This window comes from Phyllostomus discolor, chromosome 11, assembly GCF_004126475.2.
Source record: "Phyllostomus discolor isolate MPI-MPIP mPhyDis1 chromosome 11, mPhyDis1.pri.v3, whole genome shotgun sequence".
NCBI lineage: Eukaryota > Metazoa > Chordata > Mammalia > Chiroptera > Phyllostomidae > Phyllostomus > Phyllostomus discolor.
This window is the reverse complement of record NC_040913.2, coordinates 25,121,853-25,137,911: the sequence shown is the minus strand read 5'-3', so window position 1 is coordinate 25,137,911 and position 16,059 is coordinate 25,121,853. Positions and strand designations below refer to the sequence as shown.

The 16,059-nt window shown below is 34.3% G+C and overlaps 1 protein-coding gene across 1 annotated transcript in view; it reads right to left on the bottom strand.

Moving 5' to 3' along the window:
* DACH1 (dachshund family transcription factor 1) overlaps positions 1-16,059 on the bottom strand; it is a 399,674-nt gene that overhangs the window by 31,884 nt on the left and 351,731 nt on the right. The window contains exons 7-9 of the mRNA XM_028526299.2: positions 11,415-11,566; positions 3,733-3,880; positions 329-472 (exon numbers count right to left, since the gene is read on the bottom strand). Coding sequence (XP_028382100.1) covers positions 329-472; positions 3,733-3,880; positions 11,415-11,566 — 444 coding nt within the window. The remainder of the gene's footprint in view (positions 1-328; positions 473-3,732; positions 3,881-11,414; positions 11,567-16,059) is intronic.

Below are 16,059 nucleotides of genomic sequence, written 5' to 3'. Positions count from 1 at the left end.
AATTTGTTCATAAAATGGAATGAGGGTTGAGAAGTTCTCAGGTTCCTCTTTTCTCATGTTTCGGGAGGGACAGATTTGCTTAAACAGAGAAGCAATGTCAGGTTCCAGATACCGGAGTTAAGTAACAAAAAGAGTGGAAGCACCTATAAAATAATTCATTCCCCCCAACACTTGGGGCTATTCTTTGCACCAGGCTTTCAGCTGCAAGCACAGTTTAACAAACGACAGGACATAGGAATATATAAAATCAGATACACATGTCTAAAATTGCCTTTTGAGTATTCAAGACAAAAGAGAGTTAGCTGCGTATAAAGATGCAGCCCCTTACCATTTAAGACCCTGAGACTGTCTGTTGAAGCTGCCTGTTTTAGTGTTTGTTCTGCTTGCTCACGCCGTTTTGTCTCAAATTCAAGTGCTTCCTGCAATTTTCTCTTTGCCTTCTTCTCCTTCTTTAGCCTCTTTTGAACTATGGCTGGAAAAGAGAGTGGACATAATTTTTCTTAAATTTTTGCAATGTTCAAACTTATAAACGATCTAGCTTTTTTATAATATTCTTTTCACCCCACCACCCACTGGATTGAATTTACCTATGCAAAGAAGTTAAAAAAACTCCACCTTCACCCAAAATAAATCCAGGCAAAATGTCCAAGAAGGCCAACTTTTACTTAGCCTTGAAATATATTACATTATAAGAAGGGATTTAATTGTCAAATGTAGAGACAAATTTAATGGGAAACTAATTTTAGTAAATATTTGAATTCACTGATAAAGGAAGCCTAATTAAAGGAATGTTATGGCTTAGTCTCTGTCCTTGAGTCAGAACAGCGCTGAGTATTCTGGAACAGTGCTAACCTTTACAAGTATGCCTTCTATCCATGAAGCACCAATTTTAAGTAGAAAATGGGGAAATATTCTTATAAATATTTCCCTTATAAGTATTTCCCCTGTAAATGTTTTACAAATATTGTTACATGAACTACATTTTTAATAATTCTTTCTTGAAATTTTAGAAAATGCAATAATGTTATTGTATATGAGGAGCTAAATGTTCTTAATTACTTTAAGATGTATAAGCATCTTTTGGGATGAAGTTATAATAAGTATTAATGATGTCCTCAGCAAATTTATATGCACTATAATATCTTAAGAAAGTTATACTTTTATTTTTCAGGAAGTTGGTGGAGTATAAAATCTCACCACTAAAATTAAGATGCTACTGCTAACGATAATGTGCAATGGTATAAGAAAGTAGATTATGACACAAAAGTTGATTATGGCAACATTTTTTTCCTACTGAACAATTTCTATATTCATCTATAACACATAACAATAAATAATAAATGTTCTTCATAAAAAGTATGGTGACTGTATTTTCAGAATGATAAATGCTTTAACTTTTACAACAGATATTTAAAGTAAGCAATCAGCACACAGGAAGCACACTCATTTTTTTCTTTGAAGTAATTTTTTTGATGGCTGATAAACATTGTGGAATTAAATGTGACAGAATCAGTATGAGAAAATCCTTCTGGTAGAGTTAGTAATAAGGAGCAATCATTACAAGTGTACTATCTAATATCTTACTACAGGTTGAAGAAGAAAAATATTTTTTAACTCAGTATTTAATCCATATATAAAATAAGGTAATATGGTTCATGAAAAAATTTAGTTTCAATTTCAAATGCTCACAAATCCCATTTATATATATATATAATTATTAATATTGTTTTTTTAAAGATTTTATTTATTTAATTTTTTAGAGAGGGAAGGGAGGGAGAAAGAGAGAGAGAGAGAGAGAGAAACATCAATGTGCGGTTGCTGGGGGCCGTGGCCTGCAACCCAGGCATGTGTCCTGACTGGCAATCGAACCTATTATGCTCTGGTTCGCAGCCTGCGCTCAATTCACTGAGTTACGCCAGCCAGGGGGAATATTGTTAAGATGGCAGACCATTACCTTACTGAGTTTATTGTTGCAGGTACCATAGATTAACAGAAATTGTGCATCGGCTGCAGTCTTATAGGAAAAACAAAACTGGTTTCAATTAACTAGTCCAATTCCTTTAATAGTGTGAAAATCATATGCTCATCTTAACAAAATCACTCATCTCCTATTTCCCCTTCCAAAGGTGGTTGTTTATAAGTCTCCTTGAAAAGAAACAGTAATTCTTTCTTTAAGTACATATTTGTTATTGTTGTGCAGTTGCACTAATTCTTGAATTACTAATTTGGATTGCATGCTAGAAACTCAATACCCATCGCCTTGTCACTGATTGCTCACCATTTCCTTCCCACGTGATTGAACCAAATGCAACTGCTATGTTCTCTCTTCAGGCCAGTGCATTGCTTCAATAGATACATTCATAATAGATAATTATTGACACTTATTACCTTTAACTTATCGTTCATAATTAAGTGGGAGGTTCATGGTGTGATCTGTGAAACATTTTGCCCTCTAGTGGTTAAAAGGATAAAAAAGAGTGTAAATCCTACAACATGCTTAAACCAATCAAGTCTGAAGGTCACTCAAATAACCGAAAGCTTACTTTAGGAATTCAAGGGCCTACTTTTAAGTCCTGTAAAAAAAAGACTTTTCCAGGTGCAAACAACATCAAGATATGGCTATCTTATGAATACGGTTCCATATAATGAACTCTGACCAGATTTTACTATGCACTTGGAACACACCCCATTATCAATGTTGATTCTTGTTTTGATTATATTAGCACCTAAATCTATTGAAGTCACACTATTTAGAGCTGTACTACACAACTCTACAGAAGAACTTTACTATTGGGGTGACAATTTACCAAATCAACCTCATCCCAGAAACCTGCTAGTTGTTGCTTCATAGTAACTAATGTCAAAACCTACAAGTCTTGCCAGTTTTAAAAGCAAAACAGGAACAATGATTTTTAGATGTCCATGTTAAACTTATAAAAGGAGAGTATGTGCATTATTTATTAAGGACACTTATTAAATGAGAGAAAAGAAGCACTCTTTCTAGGATACTTAGGAGAAATTTATAGTTGAAGCAAAGGAGAAATTGGTTGTAAACAAAATAGTCCTTAATCTCATATATGAAATAAACACATAAATAAATGTGACCTTCAAAATTATGTATACATATACTGTAAAGTGTGTTAAAAGAAGTAATAATAGATTGATTGATAATATCATTATTTTTACCCAATAAAAATTGATATCGGGTTCCACACTAATGTGTACTTGACCTTATTGGATGAAAATGAGTGTTTCAGAAGGATTATCTATAAAACACTCACCTTTGGTCGTTTGTTCAGATGTTCATCACTCTTCAGTTTCATTTGATAAGTATCTTACCAAATTGCTTCACTTGAATAATCAGTATTTTATATTTTATTTTAGCTTTATAAGTTTAACTCAAGTTTTTCAAAGGGCAATTGTGAATAAATATAAAAGTTTTCCTCGTGGCTGTCTATGTTAAAATTATGGTGTTTACAACTCATAGACAACAAAAATTATATGATTAATGATATAATGGATGTATTTTTAATATCTTGAGGTTAGAACAGAAAAGAAACCATGTATACTGGACATTGAGAAATACAGTGAGCCTGGGATTGAAATCCTGCTTTGAACTTTAGCTACAAGTGAAAACAAAAAGTATTGTCTCATAGTAAATCACCAAGCATAGTGTTGTTATTTTAAATATTTTACACAAAGTGTTAAACTTATTTGGAAGTTTGAGAATACCTCTGTTTTTTTGTTCCATAGCCAACTGCTTCTCAAGGGTTTCCCTTAGTTCCCGCTCCCTTAAAAAATCCATCTTCAGCTCTGTTTTTTCCAGTTGGACCTGTTTTTCTTGAGCTCTGGCATTATCTATGGCAACTTTCAAGAGCCCCTGTACAAAGAAGGTATTCATAACTGTAATATTTTGGTACAAAGCACATTTCATTCATTACATTAAAGCAGTTTAAAAGAGAAGAGCCCACTTATCAAATTTTTTCATTCTTGTGCATTCACTTTGTTGTACTCACTAGGACAAGTACTATAATTAACACACAAAATTTCTAAATGATGAAAATATTTTCGGAAGACAAATATTTTTGGCATTTAGTTTCACTTGTTTCTAATCAGAGCATCTGAATTTAAAGCTAAATGAGGGCAGCAGATAAGCATGTCAAATAAATAAGAAATGAGTTCAGTAAAATAAGTAAAATAAGTTATCAGTAAAATCATTAGTAAAAACAAAACAAAACAAAACCCTAAAATTTCTATTGTTAGCAACTCAGGAACATAAAAAGCTATCTGGGCATAGAAGATATTTTGCCTTGGTCTGTGAACATCAGAGACTGACATTTTCAGTTGAAATTATACATGGAATGGAAGTTGGTACCACTTTTCCATCTACCCTATGATGCGACCCCTTCGCAGGAGACGATGTAAGCAGCGTGAACCAGAAACTGCAAAGCCACCTTGACTTGTCAGAAAAGTGATGTTCCCTGAGTTCAGCCTACCAATGGAGTAGCCCTGTCAGAAGCCATTTCTAGTCTCTTTTCAAGCACATATGAATTATTTCATGTTTGTTATACCTGACCCTGAATTCCCTGGATTAATTATTGTCACATGAAACAAGATGAAGGATTTCTGCACGACAGTTTGCCCCTCCCTACTCTTTTCTGTTTAACAATAAAACATAGCTGCTAAGGAAACTGCCATCCTCACTCAATTCAGCAACATTCCTGTATCTGTTTTTTCTTGATCAGGAACAAACAATTAGTAACAAATGAAAGAGATCATTACATCAAGTGCCCTTTTAGATCACCCCAATTAAAACTTTAGTTTAGCTGTATTTTAATTCTAAGATACCAAATTCTAATTTTCTGCTCTGATTGCTCTTGTTGACTTATCTTTGAAAAATGTACTCTCTGTGCGATGTCTAGAGATTATTTAGCAAGATGCCAACTTTGGCACCACCTAATGTGTTGATTGGTTGTATTATCAGTAGCTGTTTAAAATAAATTACTATTAAACTATTATTGTCCTTGGCTGACAAAACTAGTATTTTGGTGCTCTTTAAATATGAAACAATCATTATGAATAAACATGTAGAATAACATTAAACTGTAACCCTAATTTGTGTTATTTTATATTAATATTTCTTATAAAGTATGAAGCTGCTAAGAACATTCGTGTTTACTGTTTCCTTTTGTTACAGTTGCTACTAATAGAACTAATGGTAATACATAGCCTATCCTGCTGATTACATCTGAAAAATATTAGCTTTTAGGATCCACCACCCTCTGGAGACTGCTTAAAAGATGTATAAAATTAAGTTTCCTTTTTAGACTTTAAATCAGTACATATCAGTAGGAGTCCAGTGTGAACAAACATCCACACTAAAGCCAAACTGATGCATATGCAAAAACATGTTCCTGCCTGCGACAGTCCGCTGCAGAAAACGCAGCTAACGCAGAAGTGTCAGTGCAGCAGGGGCCTGGGAAACCCTACAGCGAGTGGTGCTCATAGCAGCGACAAAGGATTAGGACTCCATTGTAACTGTCCATGGTAACAGTCGTTTTAGATTTGTATAACTTCTGTCAGTCTTCCAGGCAGACCACGTGCCAATGGTCACGCTGGACGCTGGGTCTCATGCACACGTGAAGTATGGAGCAACATTCTGGGATGACAGTGCGAGTTACAGTGAAAGACACAAGGTTTGAAGTATAAACTTTTCCCCAAGGGGAGGTCAGTTCTCACAATCTTGAAGTTGGGCAATGACAATTCTTTTTTTTTTTTTTGTAATCGTTATGCTATTACAGGTGTTCCATTTTTCCCCCTTTGCCCTACTCCCTCCTGACCTCCCCCAACTTCCATAGTCAATCCCCACACCACTATCCATGTCCATGGGACAAGAGCAATTCTAAAGAAATGCATTTTTAGTTTATTCTATGGCACAGCAATTATAACAGACAATTGTTGATTGGCTTCAAATTTCCTTCCCATAAGTGAGGCATAATAGTTGTCACACACATAAATATTTTTGTTTTCTAAAATAATTGTAAATTATTTTCATAATTTTTCAGAGAATGTATCTTTGTATATTCCCTTTAAAAAGGTCACTGTAATTGATCTAACAATGTTTCAACTATTCCTAATATAACCTAGAAAGTACAAATCTCTGCTTGTATAAGAGGACCCTAAGTAATACTGCTATGAAAGAAACATTTCTTAATATGTTGGTTAGATCAGAGAGGAAAAGTTCACGTGGCCCAATGTTTGTATTTCCAATGAGTTTATTTCAGAAGTAGATGGTGAGTAAGATTCCTTGAGTGTCACTGAAACTCATGTGGCAAAACTTGTACTCAGCAGTGTGACTCCTAATGAGTAGGCAACGGACCTACTTGAAGGGGTTTTTAGTAATCACCCATTTTAACTAAAACCTTTTAAAGTGAGAAAATCAAGATTCAGAAAGGTCAGGTGACTTGTCCAAGATAACAAACTAGTGAATTCACTAAACCTAGATCAGAACTGCCCAGCATATTGAACCTTATTTTTTTTTCTTTTTATGTGTTTCTTTCTGGGATGGGAAAAAAATGATGTCTCTTTAAATCAGGAAACTTTGTAGACAGAAAAAAATTATGATAAGAAAATATTGACCGATTCATTTTTCAGAGTTCTTGTAACAAAAGATACGGCTATACATGGTTTTTAATGTTATGGTTACTATTCTCCAAAGCGGATCAATGAGGGACCCTTCATCAAAAGCTCTTCCAGGTATAAACCTGTCTTGTGATTCATAGGACCCATACCGCAATATGGCAGCACAGGCTCTGAGATCAGCCTGCTGTTGTTTAAATTCAGATGTCACCAACGACATGTAACTTTGATCAAATGATTATCTGCCTCTATTTTCGCATGTGTAGAACGCCAATAACAACAAAATCCACTGTGTAGAGTTAGAAAGAAGAGTCATGTAACGTTGTATATAATTAGCATAGAGACTGACCTCTGATATTGTGATTTATACTAAGAGGTATATATGTGTATATGCTCTTTCCTGGCACTTAAATCCTACCACGGGTGGAATTCCTTAAGTGATAACAGCAATAAAGGTAAAATGAGTGTCTTTTGTTGTTCATAATAAGCCCCTTTCAACTACGTCTGAGTTGATGTTACTAAGATCTCTCTAGGAAAGCCCCAAAGAACAGAGGCTGACTGTGAGGGGAACCCACACTGTGATTGGACAGTGGGAACTCTCAGTCCTGCCCTTCAGACTTCCAGGGAGGCCAGAGGGGAGAGAAGCTAAACTGATCCCGAATGGTGAATGATTTCTTCAGTCCTGCCTAGGAAGTGAAACCTCCAGAAAAACTCCAAGGGGAGAACTTCTGGGTTGGTTGGAAATGAAAGGAGCTTGGTGGGTAGCGTGTGCCCAAAGAGGGCATGAAAGCTCTGGGCCCCTTCTCAATGCCTTGCCCTAGGCATCACTTACATCTGGCTGTTCCTGAATTATATCCTTTTATAATAAACTGGGAATCCAGCAAGTAAAATGTTTCCTGAGTTCTGTGAGTTGCTCTAACAGGTTCACTGAACCTGAGGAGTGGTCATGGGAACCTCTAATCTAGAGACAGTTGGTCAGAAGCACAAGTTACAGCCTGGATTGCAACTAGCCTCTGAAGTCGGGCCAGGAGCAGTTTTGTGGGACTGATTCTCCAGGTAGAGAGTGCCAGAACTGAGTTAAATTGTAGGGCACCAGCTGGTGTTGCAGAATCACTTGCTGTGGGGAAAGCTACCAGACATTTGATGACCAGAAGTGTCAGAAGTGAAGTAGTGTTATAGTAGAATATTTATGATATAAAATAGTAAATACGATAGGTACTCCAGATTTTTAAGAAATTAATGTTATTCTTTTCCTCATAGTAAAATGTAAGAACAACATATCTGATCTCAGCTTACCCATATTTTGAAGCCAGTGATCTATTTTGTTGTTTTAATGTTCTTTTGGGGTCTTTATTTTTTATTTAATTCATCCATATAGAAAGACTAAGTGAACCAAACTCCTAATATATACCCCCTTAAAGAGGCATATGTCTTCAATGTCAGCCTCCTCCCTAGCTGAGTTTCATGTTCTCTACTTTTATTTTAGTTTCTACTTTTTACTTACTTACCAATTCTAATTGTAGTATTTATAAGTAATTTAAAATAATTCAGGCACTAAAATAACAAATGCATATTGTATGTTCTCAAATCTATGTACATACAGATCCTAGCTATGATTTATTGCATGGAAGTTCAGATTAAGAATACTGAGTAAAATTCTCCTTTAAGTGTGTCCAAATGGTCATCAGTGTTTGAAGTGGCACATCTAGTAAACTGACATTGAATTTCCAGTTTCCTCACTTGAAATCACACAGAGAGTTCTCCATGGACATGTTTGAATAACAAAGCTATAAAAGAGACTTCCAACATTTAAAAACATAAAATGAAATTTCATATAAGATAAAAGTGTTAAAAACCTTCAAAGCAAAATTGAGAATGCATCATATCTCTCACTAAAATGAAATTACTATCCTTTACTGTAAATACATTTATCCATTATTACTTTTAATTTCTAAAACACTCAAGTTTCAAGAAAGAGTTAAAAACATCTGGCGATATATATAGATAGTGCTTTTCCATACTATATATACTATATTTTAAAATACTAGTATACTAGTATATAGTATTATTCTATAGGACCTTTTTTAAAGCACAAAAAGATTTATGAAAATTCAATTTTTATAATATGTCATGGAAGGGAAGTCTGCAGTAACCATTACAAATTTTAAAATTGAGAACTATTATAGAATATTGTGAAGTTAAATTCTTGAATATTATTAGTACAATTACTTCTTAAACATATTATTTTGAAGGTTCTAAGAAAGATAAACTTTATGTACATTAAGTTTAAATATAACCATATGCCTTGTTTAATTAAAATACCAAATATGCCAAAATACCAAATAAGAATTTCATACATGAAATTCTATAATTTGAAAAATTACACATTTTCAACTCAATTTTTCATTGCTATCTTGATAAAACACCTCCAGAGAAAATATGGAGCTTTAAACTTACCACGCCAAGAATGTTACCATCGGGAAGTAGAAAGCAGAGGGACCACAGCATATAATTGAAATTGCAAAGGAAATTGAGGTAGGCAGAACGTAATTACCAAAATTAGAATTTGGACAGCAAACACATTTCTACTGTATGACCAATAAGCTGGGGTCATGACTGTTTAAACACACTATACCATTCCAAAGATATTGCTACAACTCAGTAAATGTGGCAATAGTACAAGAGCTAGCATCTACGAACTTCTGTAAAAACATTACTAACCATAGATCCAGTATCTATGTGTGTACATGTGTACAAGTACATATATATTTTGTGTGTGTGTGTATATATATAAAACTGTTCATGAAACTCTTTAATTATTTAAGATCTTTAATTATTATTTTACCTTAAGTATACATATGTGCATGCCCATATACACACATGTAATACATACAAATAAATATATAATATCTAATCTATAGTCTCATTACATATACATCAGACCATATTGGACAGCTATAATTTATTTTTAATGAAGTATTTTTATTGTAGGTATCCTAACATTATCAGTGCCAGATCCCTATGATTTCAAACTAGAAATAATTTAGTTTGCCTTGACTATTATCCTATCAACAACTTTTGCTAAAATATGTCCTCAAGGCTGTCTGGAGATTAGAAAGGAGGGTATATTAAATCTATAGATAGCTTCAATAAAATAAATAATGTCTAAATGCCTAAATGTTACACTGTTGTGTAAAAGATATTGCAAGACTTTCCCCCTCTTTTTTTAAAGGAAGAGTTATAGTTTGAGGTGATGTGGATATCATTGCTAGTCTGGGAGCCTGGGGTCTGGGGTGGGTGAATGCTTCTGAACAGACAGTATTTGTCTTAGAGACAGGGCGTTCACACAACAGGAGAGTCCATGTGTGAACCTAACCTTCAGGTGAGTGGGCTGGTTTCACACTGAAGACACTAAACAGGTTTTCTCTGCTGAAGTTAAAATTAAATGACCACTTTCCTGGTTACAGAGGTTTGAGTTAGTGAAGACACACAAACTAGATGAGAATTTTAAGTAGATGTTTTGCTTTCTCTTTGCTTCATATGGAGTTGTAGACATTAAAAAATGAATCGTTCCCTTTCTTTTCACAGTGGAGATTCAAAAGCGTTGAAGGATATTTTGCAAAAGCATTTAACAAAAAGGAAAAACTGCAACACTCTACCTCATAGTAAACAGTACCATGGGTCAAATTTAGAAAAAGTCTTCTGTTTACTTTAAAATATAATCAACTATTTGGCCTTGATTAAATTTAGGCTAGATTGATGATTTATTTCAATTACTGAGATATAAAACCTTTAAGTTGAATACAGTTCTGGAGACTCTAATTACATTAGTATTAAAAATGCCATATTAATAGATGAGAAGATATGTTACATTAAAGGCCTTCTGTTATGTCCTTGGAGAGGTAAATAAAATTAATTACATTTCTACTGGGAGAAAGTTTAATATGCTAGGAAATGTGTACAGAAAAATATCACTAAAGATGAAGTGCTAGAGTAAAATTTTAAAAATACATATTACCGGCGCAGAATCAACAAGCACATTCTTACTGCCAGCTACTCCAGATATGGGGAAGTCGATGGCAAAGTCCCCATCTGGGGCCCACATGATCACTTCATGTGTGGGCAGAAAATTATGCTTTCTTTTATCCCACACACTCGTATTATTTTGGCTCCGTGCTCCATGTTATTGTTAACTGCAAGTATTTTTGATTCATAATGTACTGTACGTAAAATATACATCCTGAGGACTACATAGGAAATCCGTGGAAAGTTTTGTATGGCTTTTTGAAGTCCATTCTTTGAAGAAATCCTATTAACTGAAACAAACTTATTTATGAAAGAAGAGATTTTTTTGGATTCTTTTATACCAGACACTTAAATGACTAAACATATCATTTCCTCACTGGAAGGCCAACAGTGTAAAAATAACTAAATATTTATTAGAATGAGTGTGCCGTCATTTAGCAAGTCGGGCAAACTTAAACATTCAAATTCTTCCCATTAGTCAGCAATAAGGAGAACATTTAGGTAAAACGATTTTTTAAAGGCCCAGTTCATGTTCATCTGAGTTTTTATTACAGCTTAATGTACATATTTGTGTATTTCTAAACCAATTTGATCAGTGTACCAAGTTTCAAATCTTAAATTGCTAGAAAATATTCTATATGATGGTTTAGTCAAATTCATAAATGGATTAAACTGGAAAATTATGAATTCGGTACAAATCTTCAACTGGGTTTTTGGGTTCCTATCTGCCAGATAGCAAAAAGGCTTACCTGTATGTTAGTCAGAAGGGTCTCTATGGAAGACAGTCCATCAGGAAACAGAAAAGGAGACGGAAAACCTGGAGGTAGGGGTTGTCCATGCCCAGTGAGGGAAAGTTTGTCAAGGCTGTCTCTTGCGGTTGGTGTGGAAAGCGGGGTCTCATCTGTATGTGATTGAAACAAAAATATAGAACAAGTTACGCTTGTCTGTTTTTATTAGACCTCAGTAATGGCTTCCCTAGTGGTTTCCAGAACATTTATTGCAAATTGGTTCCTGCTATCAGGAGAAAATGCTTTCTGCTGAATTTTCTTTAATGAAAAAGCTGTGGAGATACAACAAGATAACATTAATGAGTAACTTTATAAGCCTTTTAAATGCAGTCTCTAATGAGACTGAGTTTACAGTGCCATAGAATCTTTTTAAAACAAATATTATCTCATATATAGTTGTGATAATATATTCAGGCTGACTTTATGGGCACCTTCCCAATTATCTCATTTTAGCTTGTTCTGTTCGGATTGACAATAGAATCTTTCTAGAGCTTCATATAACAGAAATACTTTACATATTAGTATGTTTCTTTCTCAATTAACCCTTCCTTTATGTCAATGATTTGATCAAATACATTGTTAAGAAATCTACAAAACAATATACAAATAAAATCATTCCACAACTAAAAACAAAGTTGGAATCAAATATAATCTTTATAAATTATAACTGAATTGTTCAACGTCCTTAAAACTAAAGGTCTAATGCCTTTGAACTTGAACACCCTTTACCTTAACATTGAAAAACTAGCTTTTTATTCATGAAAAGGGATTCTATAGAAGGGTAAAATGATACAGCTTCCACAAAAATATTTAAAAATATATAAAACCATCTAAGATAGTTTAGTCTTTACTTAGTTTATGGAATAGTCTTCATCATTTTAAGCAACTTGGGGTAATTTCCCAATACAGATTATTTTTTACTCTGACAGTGAAATCTTTTATTCAGTTCTGTATTAGGTTTCATTTGAGATAGATACAAGTTATGCTTTGTTTTAGTTTATTATATCACAGAGAAAATTTTACTTATGGCAGAATTCTCAATTTTATGAGTATTTTCTCATTTGACCCCAGGAAAATTAATCAGAGCAACGTATTTGCACAGTCCTGATAGTATCTCTCAATTTTGCAGGTGGCTAAAAACTTCAGCACAATTTCATTTGTGCTTATAATTCGATTCCGTTGTTCTGCTCAATCATTCCTTTATTTTTCATTACAACACCTAACCACACAACACGTTTTCCAATTAGCTCTCTCTGGGGCAGAAACACTGTGGAAGTTGCCACACTTCTCTGTCTCTAACTAATGTCAGAACACGCTAAATTCATCTGCCTCACCTTTCCACATTTCTCGCTGGTGAACTAGTTAAAGGGAAGCAAGGTTGGAGAGGAGAGCAATGGACACAGGCCTCCTATTAACATAACTCTCTCACTCACTCACTCCTCTGCAGTTTCTCCTTCCCGTCCCTCCTCTGTTACCTGACTGACAGATGATGGGAGGAAGCAGGCACTAGAGGAAGAAATGGAGTCTGCAGCAAAGGAAGGATTCACTGTGTCCTTCTTTTCTTTTTCTTTTTATCCCACTTGTCAACAGGGTTAAAGAAAGACAGCAGTGCATGGCTAATATGATCAAGGTGATCTTGGACACCATTTACCTCGCTGTCATAAATTACTCCTCCAGACCAAGGCTGCTAGTGTTTTCTCATAATATCTCTGAAAAGGAGCTTGTTAAACATCTATGTGCATGTGAAATTGTTTAAGAATGAAGAGCAATATTTTCTGATCAACATCACCTTAGCTGTCAGATGCTAAAGAAAATGTGGCTTAATAGATCATCTGGATAATAATTGCTTGTCTCTTGAAGAAAGGCATAGAACCAGATGACCACCTGAGGTTACATTCAGCTGTAGTTTGAGACTCTACAATTCTTAAAGGTTGTCCGAGAAAATAGCACACATGTTTGTATGCACACAACATGTAATTAGAAGTCCCATCACCCCCATGATTATTTAAATTTCAATACATGTAAGCTTGAATATGTTTGCTTGTTGTGTGGATTACTTAAATCAATTGTGATACATGCATTTATGTAGCCAATATTTACTTAACAAAAATGATGTGCTAGACACTGGGGATAGAACACTGAAAATAAAAAACACAATCTACAATCCTCCAGGAGCATTTCTAGAGTGGCTAATCCCAATCATCAAGTAGCTAATTATTATAGTTAGCAAAGCATTTTGTTTTCCATTCTTATGCTATTAGTACTCAACTTTTCCCAGTATAAGATTAAAATTGTTCTGTGTGTGTGTGCATGCACATTTCATGTTTTTTTTTTTTTTTTGCAGTTGCTTCAATGGAATGCTTATCTTGGTTCTCATGGTCTCAGATAAATGTGAATAGACTATTATTTGGTATAGACTTGATTGAATTTAATCATTTATCATTTTACATAGTGGAGGTACTACACAAATTCACTTTAATTCAATACATAGATAAACAAATTTAGGGCAGAATGACTACTTAAAAACTTTAAGGAGATTCTTAAGCTCAATATGCATTTTTTAAAAGAAAACAAACTAATCAAAGAACAAACAAACAAAACAAAAATATTTGGGGGGCTTTAAGACTCTTCTACCTTGGAAAAAAAATTGTCATCTTGTGGCAATTAACATCATAGAAAGTCTCATTTAGTCTTCTGACAAAGAGTAAAATTGAGAACATGGTTCTTCCTTTTAAAATAAAAGTGACCTTTGATATCCTAAATGTTCTAAGAAGATTAAAGGAAAAGTCTGAGAGACCAGACAACATGGAAGAGAGTTTTGACATCACATAATCTCCACTGACTTCAAACAGTGAATGATGATGAAGCACAGACTCACAAAACACCTTATTCCAATTTTGTCGATTGTACATATTTTTTAAAGTTTTATCTTTAAAAGAAAGTTGGCTTGTCAGATGCTATGATCTTTGATTATAGCATTTGACAATGTAATCTGGTTTTGTTCTTTAATATTTTGCCCCTAAATAATTTTAAACTTATGGAAAAGTTGCAAGAATTGTGCAAAGAATTCCTTTATACCCCTGTAGTCAGTTGAATGATAAACACAATATATGGCCGTGTCTAATCGCTGGAACCCAGTAATGTCATTTGTAAAACAGGGTTCCATAGATGATACTAAGTTAAGGAGCGTGTGATGGGGAGATCATGCTGGCTTTAGGATGCTCCCTAAATTCAATGACCAGTGTTTTTTTTTAAAGAAAGTCAAAGGGAGATTTGAGAGAGACAGAGAGGTCCACAGAGGTGAGGAAGAGGCAAAGAGAAGACTGAGACAGAGACCAGAATTTTGTAGCCACAGTCAAAGAATGCTGATAGCCATGGAAGTGAGAAGAGGTCAGGAATGGATTCTCTTTTGTAGCCACTTGGAGAAAGCTGGTCCTTGCCGACACCGTGATTTTATACTCTGGCCTCCAGAACTGTGAGAAAATAAATTTCTGTTGCTTTTAAGTTACCAACGTTGTGGTCATTTGTTATAATAGCCTTAGAAACTATTTCAACTTTTTACCTAAATTCACCATTTTTTACATTTTGCCACATTTTGCTTTTAAATGGTCTCTCTGATCCTCTTTCTCTTTCTGTTTGTACACATATTTGAACCGTCTTTCCTTTTAATCCTTAATCTTTTTTGTTTGTTTACCTTGTTGCTTTAAGTCTTATAGTCCACATATGAGTGTAACCATATGGTTCTTGCCTTTATCCAACTGGACTTATTTCACTTAGCATGATATTCTCAAGATCCATCCATGTTGTTGCAAATGGCAGTATTACATCTTTTCTTAGGTCTGAGTACTGTTGCATTATACCTGTGTTCTACCTCTTCTTGGTGTCCCAACTGAGCCTTTAGCTGAGCTGCAAGCCCTGGCTGAGAGCATAAGTGCAAACTCATGAGCAGCCTTAAACCAGAGGTGCCCAGCTAAGTTGCATCCAATTCTTGATCCATAGAAACTGAGATTTTAAATGTTTGGTGATTTAAGTCACTAAGTTTTGGTATGATTTATTACACAGCTGTAGGTAACTAAAATAGTATGTAACATTTTTTTTTAGTATTTTGGGATGTATTAAAAAAATGACTTCATGTCCAGTTTATTTCAAATACTTTAGAAATGTAACCACTTCAAGCTTCAATTTCCTCATTTTTAAAAAAACTAGCAGGTTGAATGAAACAAATTTTAGTATCATTCATATCTCTACTATTTCTTATAAAAATTCTTAAAATTGTTTAAGTAGAGATTTCATCAATATTGACTAGAGAGTGGCAATGAGTTGCTTTCAATTCAGAAATGTCAGTACTTTCTTAATTATAAGTTTCAAAGAGTTACAAATATCTAGGTAATGTCTGAAGAAGAATGATTCACACAAACACAAGATTTCAGTGCATGTCATTGATTACTTAGGTTTATGAACTTGCAACAATGTGGTTGGACCTGGAGACTATTCTGCTAAGTGAAATAAACCAGTCAGTGAAAGACAAACACCATATGACCTCACTCATACGTGGAATCTAATGAACAAAATACACTGATGAACAAAACTGAAACAAAGGCGTAGA